This window comes from Triturus cristatus, chromosome 6 (genome assembly GCF_964204655.1).
Source record: "Triturus cristatus chromosome 6, aTriCri1.1, whole genome shotgun sequence".
Classification (NCBI taxonomy): domain Eukaryota; kingdom Metazoa; phylum Chordata; class Amphibia; order Caudata; family Salamandridae; genus Triturus; species Triturus cristatus.
In genome coordinates this window covers 953,815,600-953,840,832 of record NC_140589.1, presented here as the reverse complement: position 1 = coordinate 953,840,832, position 25,233 = coordinate 953,815,600, and the positions used below count along the sequence as shown (strand labels likewise).

General features: G+C 47.7%; 1 protein-coding gene across 1 annotated transcript in view; it reads right to left on the bottom strand.

Annotated features, from left to right (window-relative positions):
* Positions 1-25,233, bottom strand: part of ACAT2 (acetyl-CoA acetyltransferase 2) — a 345,929-nt gene that overhangs the window by 172,234 nt on the left and 148,462 nt on the right. Inside the window, exon 6 of the mRNA XM_085611651.1 lies at positions 14,659-14,781. Within this exon, the coding sequence (XP_085467777.1) occupies positions 14,659-14,781 (123 nt within the window). The remainder of the gene's footprint in view (positions 1-14,658; positions 14,782-25,233) is intronic.

Below are 25,233 nucleotides of genomic sequence, written 5' to 3'. Positions count from 1 at the left end.
GTACCTTGGACACTTGGTGGGTAGGGGAGCGGTGCAACCCCTCCAGGCGAAGATCGAGGCCATCATGGCCTGGGAACCCCCCAAGACACAGACTGAGGTCCGAGCATTTTTGGGCCTCACGGGATATTACCGCCGCTTCGTGAAGGGGTACGGTACCATCGTAGCCCCCCTCACGGAGCTCACGTCCAAGAAACAACCTCGACGGGTAGTCTGGACGGAGGCTTGTCAGCAAGCCTTTGAGAGATTGAAGAAAGCCATGTGCGAGGCCCCGGTCTTAAGGGCCCCAGACTTTTCCAGGAAGTTCATTGTCCAGACAGATGCATCAGAACATGGCATTGGGGCAGTGTTATCGCAACTCAACGAAGAGGGCCTGGATCAACCCGTGGTCTTCCTATCCAGGAGACTACTTCCCAGGGAACAGAAGTGGAGTGCAATAGAGCGTGAAGCCTTTGCAGTGGTATGGGCTCTGAAGAAGTTGCGGCCATACCTGTTTGGCTCGCACTTCCTTGTTCAGACCGACCACAGACCCCTTCGTTGGCTGATGCAAATGAAGGGGGAGAATCCCAAGTTGTTGAGGTGGTCTATTTCCCTACAGGGGATGGACTTCCAGGTGGAACATCGGCCTGGAGTGGACCACGCCAATGCAGACGGTCTCTCAAGGTATTTCCGCCTTAGTGATGAGAACTCCCAAGGGGTTGGGTAGCTCTCCCCACTTTCAGCTGGGGGGGACGCGTGTTAGACCTGTCAGCCCTTTGGGTGGTCCCTCCTCATCATTATTTATTTTGTCCCACTTTTGCCTCAAACCCTGTTTGAATTTTTCCTTTTTGGGAACCACCAGACTTTTTCGTGTTGCTACAGATTCAGGGAGCCATTTTAGCTACCCCTGAAACTTCTGTCTGAGGGCCTGAAGCACAAAATGGTGGCCACCTGTGACATCACCAGCATCCACTGGAACCTACCAGCACCTTCCAGAACATTCCAGAAGATTCCAGAACTCTGTGACAGTTGGAGGCGGTTTAGAATGTTGGGAGGTTAAGACAGAGTGTTGGCAGTTGGAGCTGGCAGTTGGCACCTGACTGGTGAAGAGAGAGCAGCACAAGAGTGAAGGAGGAAGGAGTGAAGCAGCAGGGGTGGAAACTTGTGCCTGGAGTGGGGTCCATAAACCCACCCTTGATACTTGTCCCTACTGATGGATCCCAGCCTGTAGCCCTGTGTGGGAAGAAGCCAGAAAAACTCATCCTAAGGACCTGGACAGCAGGAACAGGCCTTAGAAACAGAAAGCAGCAAGATCCTGACCTGGAAACTGGTTTCCCTGGAGTCCGGCGTCGAGTAGCCTGAGACCTGGAGCCCGGGGTGGAGAAGCGGCGCTGACTGAGGAAGCAGACGTCGTACCCGGAGCCGCCTGAGGTCGTAAGAGGGCGCCGACGGAGGTCGTGAGGAATACCAGAGGTCGAGGAGGAAGTCAACCGAGGTCGAGTGAGCGGCGTCATCGGAGGAGTGAAGTCCGCCCTCCGGAGTCGTCGGAGACCGAGGTGAAGTGTACCGGAGGTCGGGAGTGAGGATCGCACTCCGGAGTCGCCCGGAACCTGAGAGGAGGAGCACCGGAGGTCGGGGGTGAGGATCGCACCCCGGAGTCGCCGGAAGTCGACATCGAGGCCAGGCCGGCTGACGTCATCGAAGCCGAGAGCGCCATCGGACCGGAGCCGCCCGAAGTCGACATCGAGTAGAGACTGCCCGACGCCGTCGAATCGGAGGTCGAGATCGAACCGAGGCCACCGACATCGGACCGGAACCGCCTACCGGCGTCGTCAAAGAATTGACATTGTGCCGAGGCCGCCGAGACCGAACCGGAACCGCCTCACGGCGTCGACACGACTCCAGCGGCGTCGGAACATCAGAAAAAGGGCAGTGAGTAGAGGGCGCCTAAGGCCCTGTGGAGACCTGAGAGACTACTCTAAGGGGCTAGGGAGGTGCTGAAACCAACCTGACTGTGCCTGGGGTGAACTGGGACTAACCTAGAGAGGTTGTGTGGAGAGAGAAAGCCAGGGCACTGGTATTCCCCCCTTTGATCTACCTCAGTTTAGGCCTCAGCCTTGTCCCAGCCAGGGAGTAGCCCCCCCTCAAGCCTTCCACAACCCTACAAGCTGTGCCTGGGCCAAATCAGCCCTTAGAAATTGAAGTCATCTGATTACATGAGTGTTGCTGTATACTTTTAATAATTTATTGGGGGCACTGTATTTATTGAGTTTTTACCTATTTATTGCTTCACTATATTTATAGGTCCACAGGACTTGATGGTGTACAATATTTATTGGTACAGTATTTATTGCCTCAAAATATTTAATTGCCTGTATTACCTGCACTGATATTTATGTCCCTTGTATTTATGATCATCCCTATTTATTGAATTTTCAGATAATATTTATTTGACCTGCTCTATTTAAAATTTGTATATTGTGATTGACCTATTTATTTTCCCAATCAGCAACTAAGAGAAAAAGATAAAGAAACATATTTTCATAATTTTTACGGTGTAGAGTCGTTTTTGGAACGGATGCACGCCTGGTTATTGTATGGGTATATTGTACGCTTAGCACGGTGCCTGATGCCTGACCACTCGAGCCAAGCTACCACAGTGTGTCCGGAAGACCACCACCACCCTTTCTAGTGTGGGAGTGGTTTTCCAACACCCTTGGAGAAACACGTCCCCAAACATACGACGGCTATTCTACATAATGGATGGACAACCAGCGGTGCTCTACCGCGCAGCAGCACCGTCAGTGGACATGGAGAAGGCCTTCAATAGCATTTCATTGGCCTACCTAAGCTCCGTCTTTTGCCATATGGTGTTTGGGAATGGTCTACTGGCCTGGATCTGGGTGCTTGACTCAGCCCCAAGCTTGAGGGTATGTATTAGCTGTGAATACTCAGACTGGTGGCGCATACATAGGGGCACAGGACAGGATTGTCCCACCGCCACTGCTGTTTGTGATCACCATGGAGAGTCTAGCATGCAGAATGTGACCCTCGTATGGACTTATGCTAAACTGACAAGATATACATTATATCCCTTTCTGCAGATGATATCCTGATCTATATGGATGACGCCTTCGCTGGGCTGCCACCCGCCATGTGGCTGCTAGATTAGTTTGGTGCGCTATCTGGCCTATGTATGAACTTAATAAAATTGTTTCTATTACCTCTGTTGGACCACCGCGCCACTCTCCTGACATACCAGTCACCACTCGTACCTTTCAGTACCTGGGAATCCAGATAAAAAGACCCGCCTGATGACCACGAGGGCAACCTGAAGAGGCGGTTGCCTCCCTCAACGCATCCTCAACGTTTTGACAATTGTTGCCGTTATTGCCCAAGGGGCTCAAAGCATTGGAGAAGATGGTGGCCCTGCCACAACTCCTTTATGTGTTTGCTAATGTACCCCCCTATTGCTGCCTTGTACGGTGTTCCAAGATCTTAACAGCTTACTTTCTGACCAAGTTTGGGCCATTGGTCAACAGTGCGTGATGCAGGACAAACTATGTCTACCTCTGGCAGCAGGAGGCCTGTGGTCCCCGGATTATTAATTGTACTACCTGGCATTCCAACTGCAATGGTTTATGACGTGGTTGGCTCGGGAAGTGCAGCCAGAGGCATGTTATCTCTGGCCCTGAAGGACGAGGTACTCAGGGACGTGCTGGGGATGGCCTCGCATGACGAGCAGGCTCCACTCACGCTTCGCACGGCCCAGAACTGTTGGATGCGCTATCAGTGTCGCTAGCGGTGTGGGACAGCCTATTCACCGGACCTACCACTGTGGTGCTTGACGGCCTTTGACAGGGTTGTGGGAGGCAGAATCAGACAACTCTTTCCAGGTTGGCAGAAGATCATGTGAGATATGTGGGTCCTGCAGATAATTCACAGGGAGTAGGCTCTGCCATTCCTTTCTTCCCCACAGCACCTTCCCCCAATGACTGACCGAGGTCATCTTTCCATTTTGAGGCAGGAAGTGCGTGCTCAATTGGGCAAAGGATGCCAGAAGTAGGGCATGGTTGCTATTCTCACTACTTTCTCTTGCCCAAGAACGACAAAGACCTCCAGCCTATATTAGATCTGCGCCCCTTCCTGCAAAAGGAGAAGTTCAAAATGCTCACTTTGGTCCAGGGCTGGTCTGCCCTCAACCCTGGAGACTGGAAGATCGATTTGACCTGCAGTACGCCTATTTTCATTGTCCGGTCCTGCTGGCCCCAGGCGCTACCTGTGGATCGAAGTGGCACAGGAGCATTTCCAGATCGCTGTGCTCACCTTTGGTCTCACCAGTACCCCTCGGGTGCTCACAAATGTTATGGCAGTGGTGGCAGCTCACCATCGGACGTCTGGGGTACCAGTCTTGCCCTACCATGACGAATGGCTGTCGAAGGCGGAGTAGCCGCAGGCAGTCGTCAGCCACCTCCAGACTACGGCAAACCTCCTATCATCTTTGTGGTTCACCATCAACGTGCCAAAGTCACACTTGACTCCTCATATACTCTCCTTCATCAGAGCCATTCAGTACACAGTTCACTTTGTGTCTTTCCCCTAGGAGAAAGAGTCCGAAACATTCCGGTTATGACCCCGATATTTCAGCCAAGGTCCAAGATTTTAGTGAGGCTGACTGAGGCTGCTGGGACTGATGGAATCCTGATTGTTAAGCACGCCAGGCGGTTTATGCAGGCTCTACAATGGGATCTGAAGACCCAGTGAGCCCAACATCAAGGCAACCTCTCCAACCACATTCAGATTTCGGAGGAGACTGCAAAAGATCTGCAGTGGTGGTTGCTGGACCACGGTGGGTAAGTGACAGACCCATCTCCCCTCCCCACCCAGAGTGGACAGTGGTGACTGATGCATTTCTTCTGGGATGGTGCGACCATCTGAGAGAGGTGGAGATCAGAAGCTCCAGGTCTCAGGCACACACCCAGCTCCACATCAACATTCTGGAGCTGATGATTATCTGCGTGGCGCTGAAAGACCTCCCAGAAGAGAAAGTGGCTGGACGGGGCCCAAGAGAACAGCGTGGCGCAGGGTCACATTTAAAAGCAGTCTCTCAAGAATGCAGTGGTGGACCCAATCTGAAGAACAATTCAACCGCAGGGTGGGGAGACCAGATGGACCCTGACCTGGGAGGAGCCTGAGTGCGTTGGAGCCTGGGGCTCTGTGGGGCCTCTGTGAGCGCCACGGGCGGGCGCGAGATTGGAATACAGGTGAGCCCTGGCCTGAGGAGACATATAGAGCTGTATGGGGGTAGTGGAGGGCGCAGGAGGGGGAGCGGACAAAGATGCCCTGAGAGATCAGTGCAACACGTAGACCACATTACAGAGGTGGCCCTCTTGGATCAGTAGTGTCGTCCCCGGAGTGCAGAACTAGAGGGGACTAGACATGCTCTGGTCCAGAGGGAGCCCTGGAGATGCCAAGGATGGGCGGGCAAAAGGAGGGTATGAAGACTGCCCCACCTCTCTAGAATCGGCCACTTTAAAACAAATATCTGGCATCCGGCTGAAAACCCACCAGAACATCCTAGGCACCCGCCGAATATTAGTGAAGAAGTTCCCAGGAGAGAGAGGCTGCTCATGCTGCCACTCCCAACCTCACCCCTGCCCCCCTCCTGACAACCTGGAGTGGAGGCCTGGCGCGCCGGTGTGGTTACGTTTCGCTAGTTAAGGGGCAAGGGATTATGGCACAGGACAAGATTCCCCCAAACAAGGGAGGAGAGATAAGTTTACCAAACAACTGCCACATACCACTACGGCAGCAGTGGCAGCCTGAGGGTCCCTTGAGCCAGGAGAAGAAGGGACTGTGCAGCCTCCTCACCTGGGGACGGCCGCAATTCTTCAGGCCATAGAGTACTCCCGGAAATCTTTAGAAATTTAAAGTGGAGAGGTGGGGGCAGATGTGGCCCTACTGTGACAGGATCTGTACAAGAACACCTCCAGAGTAACAGACTTGGAGAGATGAATTGCCATGCTGGAAGCACCAATCCATATTCTCTGAATGACAGTGCAAAAACTCGTGTACACCAACAATTTTCCGACTCTTCTGCCACAGAAGCTTTATTTCACAACCCTCGGAATGATCTCTTTTAACGAAAATATAGTACAATGTTTACAATAGATAAAAAGTGATTACTACAATCTGATTGTCCATAATGCCCTATCTGACTGGTACGGCAGGAATACTCCACATAGGACCTACTGAACCCCAATCAAGCGTGCCTGTCTTTGGATTCTTGCGCTATTACGAACAGCCCTGACAAAGTCGCTAAACCGATGAAACACGTGTTGGCTACGAGAACTGCAAACAAGATCTACAAATAAAAGATCTGTGCTGACGCTAAAGATTAGGATGATCTCATTATTGACATGAAACAGAATCATTTTCTTTTCTATTCTAATGTGTAATTGATAACAACTACTGTATGGTAATTTCCATTTATATATGTACCGTGTGCCCAGGACTCGTCAATTCTTGCATAGGGCTCCCTCTAGGGGGTCTTCTCTTTAGGAGAGCAGGGGAAACACTCCTTCCTTGTGTGCATCACTTTAAACTCTTATTTTGAAAAATATTGTTTCTTACTATCAGGTGGGCGTCAATCGCTAGTCCCCCCTAAATTTTACCCATGCAATTTTTCTAAACAAATTAAAATTTCTTACCTGGAATATGAACTGGCTGTGCTGCAAAATTTAAAGGGGAGTGGTTGCACAATACCTTCTGGGACACTCCCCAAATATAGTGCTGCTACAGGAAACACAACTGATGGGAAACAAGTCTTATAATCCCTTCACAGGAGTACGTACGCCCTGCCAGCACTTGCGGGTTTCACAGGAGGATCGAGAGGGATGGCGATACTAGCCAAGAAATCTACCCTTCCAAATCATTAAACAACATATCGACCCCAAGGGATGTCATATGGCGGTACAGGGGACTTGTAAAAGAAGTAGCCTTCTCATACTGAATATCTACACCTTTCACCCAAGCTGGCGAGCAAAACCCTAGACCAACTGGAACCCCTATTAACCACTGACACAGACATACATGCAGTGGGAGGGATTGTAAGGAGTTGATGCACAGGTGCCAGAACACATACCCATACGCAGCTGCAATACAGGTATGTGGGCCTAGAGTACTTTGCACTTGCCATGGAAAATGGTTGGAGGGAGAAACATCCGACTAACAGTCAATATTTATTTTTATCATGGGTCCACAGGTCACTGTCTAGTTTAGATTATGTGCTCCTGCCAGTAGATAAGCTCCATTGGATGAGACAGGCCGAATACTTATCCAGGGGTACAACAGATCATACCCCGCTACAAATCATACGAATACTTAAATCACTTCTGAGAAATGTATTCGACGCAGCCAGGGAAGAAGGGGAACTCCCGCCTGACTTTAATCATGCAGTTATAGTGGTAATTCATAAGACAGGTAAACCCAGCAACGTTTGCGCCTTGTGTAGGCCCATCTCACTGTCAAATGCAAAGAGTAAAATACTGGCCAAGATTCTGGCGAGGAAGGTAGTGGGAGTCATCACATTTTTAATGCACGAAGATCAAGTGGTATTTATGCCAGGGAGAGCCACTTGCCTCAACCTTAGACAACTACAAACGTGACTTGCTGACATTCAAAACCACCAGGAGCACAGGGTCATTCTTTCATTAGACACTGAAAAAGTGTTTGACTCGAAAGACTAGACATATGTACATCTGACTTTAAAACGCTTTGGACCTAAATTTAGTCTGTGAGTAGCCCCGTTAACTAAAGCCCCAACGAATGTGGTGAGTCAATGGTATACTCTCAGATAAATTCAAGCTGAGCCGAGGGACGGAGCAGGGTTGCCTGCTCTCCCTCTTATTGTTTGTGCTCTGTCTGAAGCCCCTGGAGTCCTGGGTGCACTGTAAAGCTGATATGTAGGGGTTTCTAGAGGGGGGTGGGGATCAGTGAACCAGAAAACTTCTTGATGTATGCAGACGATGTATTGATATATTTTATCAACCCAGATACAAACATCCCTGCAATCCTATACATTTTCCGTACCTTAGAAGGGTACTTAGGGTACCGTGTAAATTGGGATAAGTTTATGCTGCATAATTTGGGCAGCTGGGAGGGGACCAAAAGGATTGCCGGAAGCCTTAATATCACGGAGGAGGGCTTCAGGTACCTGGGCAACAAGGGCACGGCTAACAGAGATACATTTCAGAAAAATAATCTCAACAAGGTCCTAAGGGCATTTCAGGAAGACGTTAATAGCTGGTATAATCTACCTTTAACGATTCTGAGATGGGCCGCACTATAGAAGATGATTTCCCTGGCCAAATTCCTGCATTTTATACAAAACTCATTCATTGAGGTGCCGAAGGCCTATTTTGGCAAAATAGACAAAGTTTTGCGGAGGCTGCTCTGGAACGATGAAACACTACAGAAAGAGATGCAGACCCTATTTAGGTCTAGTTACAACGGAGACATTGCCCTCCAAGATCTGTGAGCATACTATAGGGTCGCACAACTCAAGCTCATTAATGAGTGGTGTTTTACGTCTCATAACGCACTGGCCACATGACTAGAGAGTCTGGATGACACCAGCCATCTACCTATATTATCTATACGAGAGACCGGACAGAAATTATCTGCTTACCCCAACTAAATCCATGATGAAAGTGTGGGACAATAGTAATAAGGCCATTGGATGGAGTGGGACAAGAACATCAGCAATGCCCTTGTGGAAGGGAAGGCTCCTAAGGTTGTTGCAGCAACGGGGGAGGGTTCTGCACCTGGGCCATAGCAATCTCTACCTTCATGCCTGGACCCACAGCTAATCACCACTGACCTTATTCAGAGGTGGTTAATGCCATCTTGGCAGCCACGTGTACCCTGAAGGAAACCGTATATACCAGTCATTGGGACAAATTTGTAGTTTAGTGGGGTACACGCCAGATTGACTTCCTTCAGTTCAAGTTATCTGACATTCTGTTTGTTCCATCACTTGCTTGGCAAAGCTTTGCTTTGGGAAAGTTAAGACTGCTCATATTTCGACTTCTTACGGTTGCCAGATCAGCTTTCACTGTTTAAATCACCAATTGTGATGTGATTTTTGAAAGGACTACTACATAGGTTTCCCCCTTCTCCCTTTGTGATGCCCCAATGGGACCTTAATCTGGTCCTGACTTACCTGATGTGGACTTAGTTTGAGCTGCTTAACAGCTTTTCCTTACCATCAAGACTATGTCCCTCTTGTCATCACCGGGGCATGGTGAGTGAGCTTCAGGCTCTTTGCGTAAATTAACCTTACACTACCTTCTTCTCAGACAAACTGGTTCTGTGGACTCTGGCATCCTTCCTGATGAAAGTTATGACACCATTCCACATCAGTCAAACCATCACCCTGCCGGACTTCTATGCTCTGCCTCACCCCTCCAAGGAGGAGAATAGACTTCATTGCTTGAACCCCAACAGAAGTCGGAGCTTCTACATATATCACACCAAAGACCATCGGGTGGACGATCAGCTCTTTGTGGGGTTATCTGGAGTGAAAAAAAAGCAGTGCAGTGCAGAAGAGCAGCTTCAACCGTTGGATTGTGCTCTGCATGAAGATCTGCTATGCATTGGCTAAAAAGCAGCCTCTAGAAAGACTGTGTGCTCATTCATTTGTAATTGTAATCACTTGACCCAGTCCTACCTGTGCAGACTTCCAGACACGCTGCCTCCCCCGAGCCGTTCTCCCCGGTCCACCACGAGTTATCCCAATTGAGTGGAGTGAGGTACTTCCGGCAGGGAGGAGATTAGCGCTCTAGCCTTGCTGGTCCACCATAAAAGCGGATGGAACTCGGAGCACGCAGCGGGCGTGCCAAAGGCAAGTCCGTCTGCGCCAGACTGTCGCCAGGAGCCAGGGTCTCTGCCTGTTTACCCTCAGATCCTGGTTTGCACTGTACTAGATACTCGAGGACAGAGCTTCTGCTCATTAGGGAAAACAGCCACTACCCAGGCCTCGAATGCCATAGTGAAGGGGCGCATCGCCTAAAATACTTGGAAGGATTTTCTCCTGTATATACTGTAGGCACCAAAGAACAAATTCAGCCCCAGCAGAATCCTGGCCCGATTTCCCTAAAACATCAAGTAATCCCGACAGACACAAATAAACTAAACGCGTTTAAAGCAGTAGATCCAGATTTGAACATTAAGGATAAACCTACCCCTCCCAGGCAAAGTTGGAAAGGCTTCCTGGGAAATGTGAGATCACTCCCTAAACATGCTACTGAGATATGGGACCTACTAAACTCAAACATACCCGATGTGGGCTTTGTGCCTGAGACATGGCTAAAACCAACCAGCACCCCTGTAATTGCCATCGCTATTCCAGAATGGTATAGGATTCAAAGACTCGACAGGCAGACTAAAACCGGAGGAGGCATCGCCATCATTCATAATGAAAGAGCGAAAATCACAATCTTAGAACAGCGTAGTACCGAGCAGATCGAAATCCTGATTTTTAGGATGGATCTATCATCACAGTACAGCTGGAAAGGGGCACTGGTATATCGCCCACCGGGCCCCATTGCTGAATTCTCTCTGCAGCTCATGGAGCTGATAGCTCCTCACGTGATCTACTCCAGCAACTTCATGCTGCTGGGAGACTTCAACATACATAGTGAATGCCTTGACAAAGCAGAAACGGCATCTTTCCTGGCAGACCTAGCTACACTGAATCTCACAAAAATGAATGAGGGCCCTACTCGCATAGCAGGATACACCCTTGACATTGTCTTTTCTAACTCTCCTTCTCTCATATGTGATGCCCCAAAGCAGTGTGCTGGTCTGACCATGCACTTATCGATTTTCAAGTACAGGGACCCACAGAACTGCAGACGCCTAGTCCTCGCATTCAGTTTTCATATAGACAATGGCACAAAATCAACCCAGAGACTTTCTCATCGGCCGTCACACCTCCTAGGTACATTCCACTAAGCAATATCGACGAGAGCTTAACCCACTTTAATAAAATGGCCTCAGCTGCTATCGAACTGATTGCCCCACTGAAAACATGCTCGAATACATCCAGACAATATCAGGCAGCGTGGTTTACTCCCGAACTTCATAAGGATAAAAGCCACTGTAAAAACTTAGTAAGAAGATGGCGCCGAACTCATCTTAAATTTGACAAAGAGAAATACAGGTCAGCCCTCGCTCTCAATCACAAAAACATTAAGCGGACACGCAAAACCCATATAGCCCAACAATTAAGCCAAGCTGATAACACCCCTAAAGCCTTGTACCAGGTTTTGAAAGATTTCACTTGCCCCAAATCCTGCGAACTGGAAGAAAATTTCTCTCAGTCTCTCTGCGATACAATTAGTGCTTTCTTCATACAGAAAATAGACACCATCTAAAATAAAATCCCTACGACTAGTTGTCCTCTGCCGGTAGATACCACATCAGTACCTCCCCATAGCATTAGGCCAAAAACACGGTTGAATTTTCCTCCTTTATCGCGAGAAGAGACTTAAACGTTAATGCGCGAGGTAAAATCTGGCTCACCTCTTGACGTCCTACCTGCAAGAATTTCAGCCTCTCTTGCCAAATTGCTATCAGATGCCATATGTTCTTTATTGAACATCTCTGAAGGAAGGCCACGTACCTTTAACATGGAAGGCAGCTCAGATCATCCCGATCCGGAAAAACACCAAAGCTTCCATGGAAGATCTCTCAAACCTTCACCCTATTTCCCTTTACCCAATTTCCCTTTTACCTTACCTGAGCAAAGTTCTGGAAAAACATGTTAATAAACACCTATCTGACCCTATCGAATCGGCCGGCTACCTAGATCCATCTCAGTCAGGCTTCTGCCCCAAACACAGCACGGAAACTGCACTGGTGGCCGTAACAGATAACATCAGGCTTCGCCAGATCAGGGCCAATCCACCCTCCTGGTGCTTTTAGATCTTTCTGCCGCATTCGATACGGTCGATCACCAGATTCTGCTCAGAAGAATGAGGGAAGCAGAGATTGGGGGAGTGGCACTACAATGGATGACTAGCTTCCTCTCCTATCGCACCCAGACTATTAATCTGGGCCCATACCCGTCCAACACGAAAGAACTGACCAAGGGAGTGTGCCCCAGGGCTCATGTTTGAGCCCAACCATGTTCAACATGTACATTGCCCCCTTGGCCGCACTACTAAGGAAATATAGGTTCATCCCAATATCCTATGCAGACAACACCCAACTTACCTTCTCCTTCAACAAGACATCCCAGACAGCCCAAGCCTCCTTCTCTTCCGGCATGCTGGCCATCTCACAATGGATAACTTTTTACAACTAAATGCCGGAAAGACGGAAATCATGCTTTTTGGAGAGGCCCCGCTATTATGGGCACCAAGCTGGTGGCCTAAAGAGTTGGGAACCGTTCCAGCACCAAAAACAACAGCAAAAAACCTTGGGGTGCGTCTTGATCAGACTCTAATAATGAAAGAGCATGTAACCCACACTGTTGGCTCATGCTTCCATGTGTTGGGCCTGCTGAGAAGAGTTTTCCCCCATCTCCCTGACCCCCTGCGAAAGACTCTGATTCAAACCCTGGTGCTGAGTAAACTAGATTATTGTAACGCTCTACTGATCGCGGCTAATGAGTCCTCTCTAAATCGCCTTCAGGTGGTACAAAACACTGCAGGATGTTTAGTTTTAAACGCCCCCTTACAGATCAGCCTCACTCCCTCTCCTACAACAAGTACACTGGTTACCTGTACGGAAACATATAAAGTTTAAGATCTGCTGCCTGACACACAAGGCAATATGGGGAAACGGACCCTCCTATCTGGCGGAGAGGCTCCACCAATATATCCCCCAAAGGGACCTGCGATCACGTTCAAAATCCTTGCTCAAAATCCCCAGGATTAAAAAAACACGAACAGGAGGAAAGGCTTTTTCATACCAGGCACCACTCATAATGAACCAACTTCCGATGGCCTTAAGACAATGCCCAGACCACTTAAAATTCAGAAAGGCTTTGAAAACTGCCCTTTTTTTATTAGCTCACCATTACAACTTCTTCTGAAAATCCACAAGCGCCAAGATACCCCTCAGGGGGTGATTCACATGCTATACAAGCTTACAAACTAAAATAAACTAACTAAATCACCTGGGCCAAAGCTGCTACCACTGCATTAGCATGCAGAGTCCCTATCCTGGGCATCTGCCAGGCAACTACATAGACGTCTCGCCATACGTTAAGGAAGCACTATTGTCTGGGCGGTCAAGTTCACCAAGAGTCATTTTGACCACTCGGTCTTGCAGGACTTTCTGGTTTCAGTCCTCTCACAGACCCACCTCCAAGTAGGTATTGCTTTGGTATCTAGTCAAAAGGTGAGGATTTTGCGGCTAGAAGTATCTAGGAGAAGAACAAGTAACTTACCTTTGATATGTTCTTTCTGGTAGAGACTATCTAGTTGTAGAATCCGCATCGACCCTCCTCATCCTGGATGATTGGACTCTAACCATTAGTAAGATCTCAAGTTTAGGAATCTGCACACTGCCTACAACTTTGCTTTTGGAGATCTGCGTGGGGAGGTGGGCAGCACCACAGTCTCAAAAGCAACTGACGTCAGAGCACAAGAGTGGCATCTATATAGGCCATGTACGTCATTTCTGGAGGGTAAGTGCATCAGTGCGAAGCTGCATTGAGCCACCTTCCTTTATGCAGAGGTACTGCTAAAAAAAAAAAATCCAGATTTCGTCTGGGGAATATTCAAGAGGTGAGGAATTTGCAGCTAGATACCAGAAAAGGTGTTACCGAAGGTAAGTAACTGGTTCATTATTGCACTTTTCCTTGAAAGATGAAAAGTACTAACTGATGAGGCGTTATAACTTGAGGAGGGGAACACAGAAACAGTATAACAGAGAACTTCAATCTCCATGAAGAGTCTAAATACTATGGTAAAGAAATGTGGAGTGTGTAACCCACAATTTAAAGGGAATATGAAAATTAAACAAGGTTACCCCTCCTATTTTTGTGCCCAGGACAGTATCTAAGATTTGCTTTATAAGAATCTACTCTTTAGAATGTTTTATTTTAAAAAATCTATTTTTAAAAGTGTTTTTTTCAGGACAAAATTTTAAGAAAAACCTCCGAAAGGGTTATGCTTACAAATAAACCCATGCACAAATCAATGGCAAACCATTACTAAAGAATGTGGGGATGACGCAAAATAGCTTAAATCTTTCTTTACAACATTACAATTGTAAAATAATAACTATACAAAATATTAGTCGGTGATCTTTGCGTGCTATGAATAAATGTGTTAATGCAAAGCCACCATTCTAACAGCTGAAATTATTATGCAGACTCAATAGAAACTTAAAATGTACAAAATTAGTGTAACGAGGTGTTGTTTTACTAGGGCAGCCATTTGAACATCTTATAAAATTGATGCTTGAAACCAGATCTTTTCTATTTTCTACCTAGTATAGTAGGTTACACAAGAAATACTGATTAAAGCAGGAATACAGAAAGCATCTCCTTAATACTTAGCAACCTAATCAATCTTGTACAAGCCCTCTAATATTTCAGCCATCTGCATTGCACATCTATTCACAAGATTACCATCTAAAAAAGACGGCACATCAATGTTTGCAAACCTGTGGCATTAGCTGCGGTTACTGTTCCAGTTCCATCTTTCAAGAAGTATGGCTTCAACTTTGCCACTGCCTCCAAGGTGCTTCCATGGCGAGGGAACTCATCCGTCTTTACTTCCAACGGACCTGTTGAATTTGTAGAAAGATCATTCAAAGAAGTTATTTTTTTTAACTTACAATAACAATGCATGGCTTTTAAGCTCTCTTTGATGTTGTGGCCACTCTTTCTAATGCAGGACAATGAGCAATCTGACCAACGATGCAACATTAATTACACCTCCATGTGTCCTAAATACTTGTTTCGGAATTAACAATATAGAGGAGTTAAGTGCCATGGAGTGGCATAGAGAGAGTTACATAGAGCATCGTGGAGTGGAGTAGTGTTGTGGAGTAGAGTGGCATAGAGTGGAGTGGTGCAGAGTGGAGTGGTGCAGGGTGGAGTATAGCGGTGCACAGTGGAGTGGAGTTGAGTGCAATGGAGGGGCTTAGAGTGGAGTGACGCAGAGTGTAATAACACGGTGCAGAATGGAGTGGCACAGTTGGTTACAGCTTAGGAGGTCTGAAGTATTCTTTTGTGCTTTCCTTATCTGTTGGACTCTCTGTTTATGTTATTTATTTTTGACATTTCAATGTGCATTTTTCCATATTTATTTTCTGTACATCTTATCTGTATGTATCGGTGTTCTTCTTTTGGAAATAAAGTTGCAACTTGTTTATTCTGATATGTATTTAAGAGATAAATGTACATTCGAGCTTGAATGCATGCTGAGTTTTAGCTATCAGTATTGATATATAATACAAACATACTCATCTGATAAAATTCAGCAAAGTGGCTGAGAGAAGTTTACTTTTTTTAACTTGGTACACATACTAGATTGACCGGCTTCCCGCTAGTGCCTAAAGCAGGCTTCTCCAAGGAGTAGCTCACGAGCTACTGGTAGCTCTTTAGCTACCTTTAAGTAGCTCTCCTGTGTGCAGCCCAGCCTACTAAATTAGATTTTCCTGGGCTAAATATATGTGTACCAAAATATAAAAATGTTTATTTTTCAGAACTTATAAGCTGATGTTTTCAGAAAAAAGGTTGAATTGCCAAAATATACTTAAAGCTGATATTTGATAAGGCATGGGGCATTGGGGATACTTATTACTAATATCATTGCCTTGGTGTCAGAGGCATTGCAGCAATGGTGGATGTATGACCCATGTAGAGGCATTCCACATTGACAAAGCCTTTTGTACATTACTACTGGCAACTTTACCTGATGCAGTGAGGCAATTACTACTGATAATCTTGCATAGGTTGGCCACTAATATAATAATAACAGTACCTCAGACTGATTTTAATTGAACATAAGTAGCTCTAATTACAGAGAAGACTGGAGACCCCTGGCCTAAAGGTTTAAAAAAATACTGACTGCCTTCAGGCAGTAGGCTCGATTTGTCCGAATCTCAGGAGTAGCTGTGCTGCACCAGTAAAGATGGATAACCTATAGGCAACATGATTGTTGATTTATTCCACTCAAGACAAGTATTGAGAAGTTAGCTTTGGACAACAAGCACTGGCAAAGCCAATAGGTTGCACCTATGCTAGAGCTATTGGTTTTGCCAATATGTTTTAGCAATGTTGTACACCAGAGTGGCTGCTGTACAGCATGGCTAAAAAAGTTAGTAGAGTAAGAGAGAGTGGCGGGGAGTGGAGTGTCGTAAACTGGAGTAGAGTGGAGTGTTATGGAGTGGCATACAGCAGAGTTGAGTGGCGTGAAGTGGAGTCTGAGAGTAGTGTACAGTGTTGTGGAGTGTGGTGGAGGGACGAGAGTGTCACAGAGTGGAAGGGCATAAAGTCAAGAGGAGTACAGTGTCAGAGTTGAATGGCGTGGCATAGAGTGTTGTGAAGTGGAGTGCAGTGGTGGAGAGGGGGGTAGGCTGTCATACCGTGGAGTGGCGTAGAGCGGAGAAGATTGTCAGAGTGAAGTGGCACAGAGTGGACTAGTTTGTCATAGAATAGAGTGGCGTAAAGTGGCAGGAAGTGTCAGAGTGGAGTAGTGTGTTATAGAATACAGTGGCATAGAGTGGAGCAGTGTATCAAAGTACAGAATGGTGTAAAGTTGCATGGTGTAGTGTTTCATACAATATAGAGGTGTAAAGTGCCATGGAGTGGTATAGAGGGAGTTGCATAGAGCGTCGTGGAGTGGAGTAGTGTCGTAGAGTAGAGTAGAGTGGCACAGAGTGGAGTGACGCACAGTGGAATAACGTGGTGCAGAATGGATTCGCACAGAATGGAGTGGAGTGGTACAGCGTAGAGTGGAGAAGAGTGGTACAGCGTAGAGTGGAGAAGAGTGGTACAGCGTAGAGTGGAGAAGAGTGGTACAGCGTAGAGTGGAGAAGAGTGGTACAGCGTAGAGTGGAGAAGAGTGGTACAGCGTAGAGTGGAGAAGAGTGGTACAGCGTAGAGTGGAGAAGAGTGGTACAGCGTAGAGTGGAGAAGAGTGGTACAGCGTAGAGTGGAGAAGAGTGGTACAGCGTAGAGTGGAGAAGAGTGGTACAGCGTAGAGTGGAGAAGAGTGGTACAGCGTAGAGTGGAGAAGAGTGGTACAGCGTAGAGTGGAGAAGAGTGGTACAGCGTAGAGTGGAGAAGAGTGGTACAGCGTAGAGTGGAGAAGAGTGGTACAGCGTAGAGTGGAGAAGAGTGGTACAGCGTAGAGTGGAGAAGAGTGGTGCAGCGTAGAGTGGAGAAGAGTGGTGCAGCGTAGAGTGGAGAAGAGTGGTGCAGCGTAGAGTGGAGAAGAGTGGTGCAGAGTAGAGTGGAGAAGAGTGGTGCAGAGTAGAGTGGAGTGGAGTGGCGCAGAGTAGAGTGGAGAAGAGTGGCGCAGAGTAGAGTGGAGTGGAGTGGCGCAGAGTGGAGTGGCGCAGAGTGGAGTGGCGCAGAGTGGAGTGGCGCAGAGTGGAGTGGCGCAGAGTGGAGTGGCGCAGAGTGGAGTGGCGCAGAGTGGAGTGGCGCAGAGTGGAGTGGCGCAGAGTGGAGTGGCGCAGAGTGGAGTGGCGCAGAGTGGAGTGGCGCAGAGTGGAGTGGCGCAGAGTGGAGTGGCGCAGAGTGGAGTGGCGCAGAGTGGAGTGGCGCAGAGTGGAGTGGCGCAGAGTGGAGTGGCGCAGAGTGGAGTGGCGCAGAGTGGAGTGGCGCAGAGTGGAGTGGCGCAGAGTAGAGTGGCGCAGAGTAGAGTGGCGCAGAGTAGAGTGGCGCAGAGTAGAGTGGCGCAGAGTAGAGTGGCGCAGAGTAGAGTGGCGCAGAGTAGAGTGGAGTGGAGTGGCGCAGAGTGGCGCAGAGTGGCGCAGAGTGGCGCAGAGTGGCGCAGAGTGGAGTAGAGTGGAGTAGAGTGTAGTGGAGCGGCGCAGAGTGGCGCAGAGTGGAGTAGAGTGTAGTGGAGCGGCGCAGAGTGGAGTGGCGCAGAGTGGCGTGGAGTGGCGCAGAGTGGAGTGGCGCAGGGTGGAGTGGCGCAGGGTGGAGTGGCGCAGGGTGGAGTGGCGCAGGGTGGAGTGGCGCAGGGTGGAGTGGCGCAGGGTGGAGTGGCGCAGGGTGGAGTGGCGCAGGGTGGCGCAGAGTGGAGTAGAGTGTAGTGGAGCGGCGCAGAGTGGCGCAGAGTGGAGTAGAGTGTAGTGGAGCGGCGCAGAGTGGAGTGGCGCAGAGTGGCGTGGAGTGGCGCAGAGTGGAGTGGCGCAGGGTGGAGTGGCGCAGGGTGGAGTGGCGCAGGGTGGAGTGGCGCAGGGTGGAGTGGCGCAGGGTGGAGTGGCGCAGGGTGGAGTGGCGCAGGGTGGAGTGGCGCAGGGTGGAGTGGCGCAGGGTGGAGTAGAGAGCCGCAGGGTGGAGTAGAGAGCCGCAGGGTGGAGTAGAGAGCCGCAGGGTGGAGTAGAGAGCCGCAGGGTGGAGCAGAGAGCCGCAGGGTGGAGCAGAGAGCCGCAGGGTGGAGCAGAGAGCCGCAGGGTGGAGCAGAGAGCCGCAGGGTGGAGCAGAGAGCCGCAGGGTGGAGCAGAGAGCCGCAGGGTGGAGCAGAGAGCCGCAGGGTGGAGCAGAGAGCCGCAGGGTGGAGCAGAGAGCCGCAGGGTGGAGCAGAGTGGCATTAAGTGAAGTGGCGTGGAGTAGGGTACAGTGGAGTAGTGCTGGGGCGTAGAGTGCAGTAGAGTGGCGTAGAGTTGAGGGTTGCAGAGTAGAGTGCAGGGGCGTAGAGTGCACAGGCGTAGGGTAGAATTGTGCAGAATAGAGGGGTTCAGCGAGCAGGGACGTAGAGTACAGTGTTGCAGAGTAGAATAGAGTGGCGTAGAGTGCAGTGGCATAATGTAGAATGTTGTAGAGCATAGTGGTTTAAAGTGCAGTGGTGCAAAGTAGTTGGCGCAGGTGCAATGGCATAGGGTGGATTGGTTTTAAGTAAAGTGGTGTAGAGTGCAGTGATTTAGAGTACAGCGACAGAGTAGACTGCAGAGGCATAGAGTGGTGCAGCGTAGAGTGCAGTGGAGAAGTGTGGCATAGAGTGCAATGGCATTGAGTAGATTGTTGCACAATAGAGTGGAGTGGTGTAGGGTAGAGTATAGAGGTGCAGGGTAGAGTGCAATGGCATACAGTGGAGTGATGCAGAGTGGAGTTGTGCAGAGTGCATTGGCATGGAGTAGAGTGGTGCATTAGCGTAGAGTACAATAATGTAGAGTGCAGTGGTGTATAGTGCAGTCAGGCAGAGTAGAGTGTCAGAGTGAAGAGACATCGAGTGGTGCAGAGTACAGTGGTGCAGAGTAGAACAGAGTGGCGTAGAGCGCAGTGGCGTCATGTAGATTTTTATCAGAGAGTAGTGTGCAGGGTAGAGTATAGTGGTGCAGGGTAGAGTGCAGGGGCTTAGTGTAGTAGCATAGAGCACAGTGGCGCAGAGTGGAGTGGCACACGTAAACTGCAGTGGCGTAGAGTGGATTGTTTCAGAGTGGTGCAGGTTAGAGTATAGTGGTGCAGGGTAGAGTGCAGTGGCTTGGTGTAGTGGCATAGAGCACAGTGGCGCAGAGTGGAGTGGCACAGAGTGGAGTAGAGTGACGTAAAGTGCAGTGGCGTAGAGTAAATTGATGCAGGGCAGAGTGGAGTGGCATAGAGCGGAGTAGTGACAGAGTGCAGTCTTGCAGAGTGGAGTGGCCTAGACTGGAGTGGTGTAGAGTGCGGTGGGGCATAGTAGAGTGCATTGGCATATAGTAGAGTGGTGCAGAGTAGGGACGCATAGAGTGAAGTGCCATAGAGTGCAGTGGTACACACTAGAATAGGGAGGCATATAGTGCATTGGTGTGCAGAGTAGAGTGGCGCAGAGTTCAGAGGCAGAGAGTGCAGTGCTGCAGAATGGAGTGCAGTGGTGTAGAGTGGAGTGCCGTAGAGTGCATTGGTGTAGAGTGCAGAGGCATACAGTTGTGTAGAGCAAAGTGACAGAGTGCAATAGTGTAGAGTAGAGTGGCATAGAGGGCATTGGCATAGTAAGTAAGTAAATCTTTATTTTTACAGATTAGTTGAAATCTTTGCAAAAGAAACGGTCCAATACAAAGTTAAAATCTGCATATAACGTGGCGGATAAAACACAGTGTGCAGTGGCACAGAGTAGAGTATAGTGGCATACAGTACCAGGGTGCAGAGTAGTGCAGAGTAGATTGGCATAGGATGCAGTGGGGTAGAGTGTTTTGGTTGTGAGTGCAGTGGCGTAGAGTGCAGTGGCATAAAGTGGAGTGACACACAGTTTAGTGGCATTGAGTGGCATGAAGTAGAGTGCAATGTTGCAGGGTAAACACTCAGAGTGCAGTGCTCTATAGTAGAGTGGCGTGGAGTGCATTCGCGTAGAGTGCAGTGGCAGAGTATGGTGGCGTAGAGTGCAGTTGCGCATAGTAGAGCGGCACAGACTGCAGTGGCACAGAGCAGAGTGGCGCAGAGTAGAACAGAGTGGCATGAGTGCGGTGAGAGTACAATGGTGCAGAGTGCAGTGGTGTCAAGTATAGTGGCGTAGAGTGCAGTGGTACAGAGTAGACGGACATAGAGTGCACTGGTTTCGAGTAAAGTGGTAGAGTGCATAGGCATAGAGTGAAGTGGTGTGGAGTGCTGCGGAGTGGAAGTGAGTGCAGTAGCACAGGGTGCAGTGGCGTACATTGTTTCAGAGTACAGTTCAGTGCTGCAGGGTAGATTAGAGTGGCTCAGAGGGAACTGGCATAGAGGACACTGGCGTACAGTGGAGTGGTACAGAGTAGAGCGCATTGGCGTAGGGTGCAGTGGCACAGAGTGCAGTGTTACAGAGTAGGGTGGAGTAGTGAAGAGTGCAGTGGTGCATAGTAGAGTAGTGTGGGGTAGAGTGCATTGGCAGAGTAGAGTGGTGTAGAGTAAAGAGAAGTGGAATGGTGATGAGAAGAGTGTAGTAACGCAGAGTGGCATAGTGTGGAGTGGTGCAGAGTAGAGTGCAGTGGCAACGCATCTTCAATTGAAATGACCATTACATTTGCACTCACATACAGTTTTACTGATAAAAGTATACAGCGCACAAACGATGTGTGGAAATTTCATCACCCAATGTACTGATTTGATCGTTAGCACAGTTCATTTACAGACATTTTAAATGTTGTTGTGTACTAGAAACAAAAATAACGTTGTACAGCCTTCCTCAAGCAGACCCCACTAGCCAGCATGATGGTCACAGAAATCCTCTCATACTGAAGTCAGTGAAAGAAAAATAAACAGCAAGCTCCCTGGAAGACAGGCCTGACATTTGACCCCGGTCTCTGAATGCACAGCAAATTTGACAACATAATAAGATTTAAAAGCCTGTTTACAGTAAGCGAGTTTGAGGCAGAATACAGTAAACTAGGGTTGAGCAACAGGAGGGGCGAACTTGAGCTGGACAGCCTAAAGCAAATAAAGCCAGCAAATAGAAAACCAGAAAATTGGAGTTACATACCACAAAGCCAAAGGGTAAGCAACAGGCGGAATGCATTCCTATGTCAACTTTCTGAATGTCCCCAAGATGACTTTAGCAAACCAGACAGATGCACTGTTTGGTAGGCTGTGACCTAATAAGGACTTTAACTGCCCGGTGCAGGACAATGGGTTAACGTCTAGCAAGGACAAAGAGAAATGACAGGCTGATTGCAGTAAGCATGGAGGACGTCTCTCAATGAAGGGTCACACCCAGAAGCCATGAGAGAGCTGAGGAACGTCACTGAGATATTCTAGGACTGCAAATGTGGTGTTTTCCCCTTCCCACCCTTTACCCGAATTTCTTGAGGCCCTGTATCACCCATTTTTTGGACGTAAGCAGCGCACCAGTTTTTATGGTACAGTGTTGTAGACTGGGGCTAATCAAAATGATGGCAAACTGTTTGAAACACACTTCAGGCCCTCGTGGATCCACATATAATGTGGTTTAAATGTCCAATTAGACTCTAACCCTAAAATAAAGTTTCCTACTTACAACTGGAAATCAGCGAGTGCCACAGGTGCCAAAGATGCTCCAGCCTCCCAGAAATGTTCACAGTGATCAAACAACCAAAGGAAAGGGTACCACAGGCTGTGTGCCCTCATGGACCCACTGGATGTGCTAGCCCATATCCAGTAGCAGTAGGACGCTTCCTCACCTCAGTTAGGCCTTTGGAGTATAGCTGGAGCAGTAGCCGGTCTCAGATTTAACAAAATTTGCCCCTTTGGTCTATTGAAACAGTTGGTCCTGTTAACTGAGCAGTGGAACTGTAACATGGGCCGTTATTTGGCATCCTAAAACCACCAATTCTCTGCAGGTATGATTATAATTATTTAACATACTGGACTACATGAAAAACCTGACTTTTGCATCCCTTTCTTTCAGACTGTCCGCATTACAAGAAGAAAATGATACTGGCACTCCATGAATCATTCAAGTTGGCATCACAAACTTTCAGTAATGCATCAATACCATAAACCATCTATTAAGGCGACATTTTAAAGAGAATTCTGGAACTGGAGGTGTAAGGATTGCGAGGCACTGAATACAATGAAGGTAATGCTAACAACTTTCACTATAAATACTTGCTTCTTCAATACGCGCTATTTTTTTTTCCAACTGTCATGGCACCTTTTAGTTCTTTTAAATAAGATAAAGTGCTTTCAAGGTGGAAGGATTTTTGCAGGGCATGGAGTGATAAGAACTTTACTGAGGCCCTGTGGCAATTACTAACCATTAAGGATACTTCCTTCTAAAACTGTTTTTCAAACTCCAAATACATGACCTTTTTACAGTCAAATTGGATAACTGAGTTAATCCTTTTATACATACTATCTCCAAGGGTGCCAAGCTCAAGCAGTCACAATTTCCTCCAGAAGGCTTGGAGCTCAGATACAGAATGACATAGTAATTACACAAAATAATTAGAGCCATCTTTAAAAAAAAAAAAACACAGAACAGGGCTTTGTATATAAATATGTGATGTTGAGCAATTAACATAAAGAACAATACAAAAGGTCCTAGCATCTACAAGGGCCGAGATTTCACCGCAAACCGGTTTGCAAAGCTTATGGGTGAAAGTTTTACAATTTTAATATCATGTACTGCTGGTGGCAGGTTTGAGAGTTCCTGGCTCTGTTCAGAAATCTTCAGGTCTCGGACACTTTTCACAGCTTTATTTGCAGTGCCAAGTCAATGGAAAAAAAAATGGCAGAGATAATACTGCATATGTTTGCCCTTCATCCTACTTTCTGAACGGCGGTGGGTACAATGGGGGAGCAAACAACAGGGTTTGCCCTAGGCTGCAGAGAATATGAAAATAATAAGAAAAACACAAAAATGTTCCAAAACATCCAAAACCCAACCTCAAAAATGAATTTGAATTCTTCTTCAGCGTTACCCACTGTGACAAATCAAGAATATAAATGCGTAAAATGGAGGGGGGATGGGGGACACTGAACTTTATATAAGAGGTTGATGTCAAATATTTTTTTATAAAACTTGGGTGCTAAATATCATGCACCGGCTAGTATGGAACGCTAATGTGAAAAACTAATTTAAAGACTAGCAAGAATTTGAGGAATTCTGCGCATAGAAATAGCAGCAGGGGAACAGAAATGTATTTCATTTTGTATTCCGAAGACTATTAGGTTGAAATATTTATCAAATTATAAAAGACCAGTATTTGAAAGGAGTTTCTTGGTACTGAATAGCATCCTGATGTTGGAACTATGAAGACCAGTTCAATACTGGGTAGCATCATGACAAATTACATTGTGCACAATAAGAGTTTAAAGGTCGCTTGGGGTTGATGTGGGAGACAGTCGCAACATTTGAGGAGCTGGGCAACGTGGGTTTTAACTGCTATTTTGAGCAATGACCAAGGACATGTGTTTAGGAGTCCTTGAAATGCATCTTGGCCTCTTAAAGAAATTCAGCACAAACAGAAGGGGCAAGGGATTAAAAATGATCAATGTAGAACTTCATAAAAGTGTTCGGTAGATATGGAGGAAACCTTAAGATGCTATCCTAATACGTTAAGCATTTGCAAACTTGATCTCTTTGGTGTCTTACCACCTAAAGTATTCGGTCACAGATGGAGGCTAAAAAAGTGTTTTTCCTAAGAAAACAGAAGTAGAAAAGAAGCACACATACACAGGTCCTCAGTGTCTAAGGGCCTGACAGTGTCTAAGAGTCTGACCGGCACCGTAGCAGAAGCAGGACCGCCCGACTAGAAGTCGGCAGTCCCGCTGCCCTGATTACAATGTGACGGCCTTCACGGCAGGCGCAATTTGAATATTTTCTCTTGCGACGTGCGCTGTGGGTTGCAGCCCACGCCCCATCGGAAAATTAACACTTTAGAAACATCCCTGCAACGTGTGGCACAGGGATGCCAGGCCCCATAGCGGAGGGCCAGGGGAGAAGGGGCCATGTTAGGGGGGCCCAAAGTCACTTTCCGTCTGTCTTTTCATGGCAGGTGAACCGCCATGAATGGGCAGGCGGAAAGGGACATTGTAATCCCTACAGGGGTGCCTAGCAGTCTGTGTTGGACCCACCGACATCGTAATGAGACCCTAAGTAACAATTTAGAAGGTCGATTCTCAACAGTTCTCTTATCACGCAAGTTATTTCTATTGACATTATGACATCAACCCCTCAACCAGTCTTTCAATGTAGTGGCCACATTAATTTTACATATATAAATACATTATTTTGAAATTAACCAACTACCTTACATTGGCCAAGCCTGTAGATCTCACCTTTGGTAACTGCTGGCCTTGCCTGTTCCTTTTGGTAGTGCTGTAGAGTATTGTCAAATTAAAAGCTTAAAAATAAGGCACGATTGTGGTTGTGTCATTCCACTGCGGCAAGCAGGTGTCAGAACGCATGATTGCCCATCAGAATGACAGGGGTGCCTTTCGCTTTAATTTTCTATTAAACAATCCAAGATGACGGTCGCTACTTGGATCTGTAAATAAAACAGATTTTTTTTTTTTTTTTGCATGAAAGCTCCAATTTAAACAAGCATTTACAATGCAATGGTCTCGGCATTGTAAAAGTTAGAGCTATTGGCATTGCTCATGACACTCTCAAATGCGAGACCTCGTTC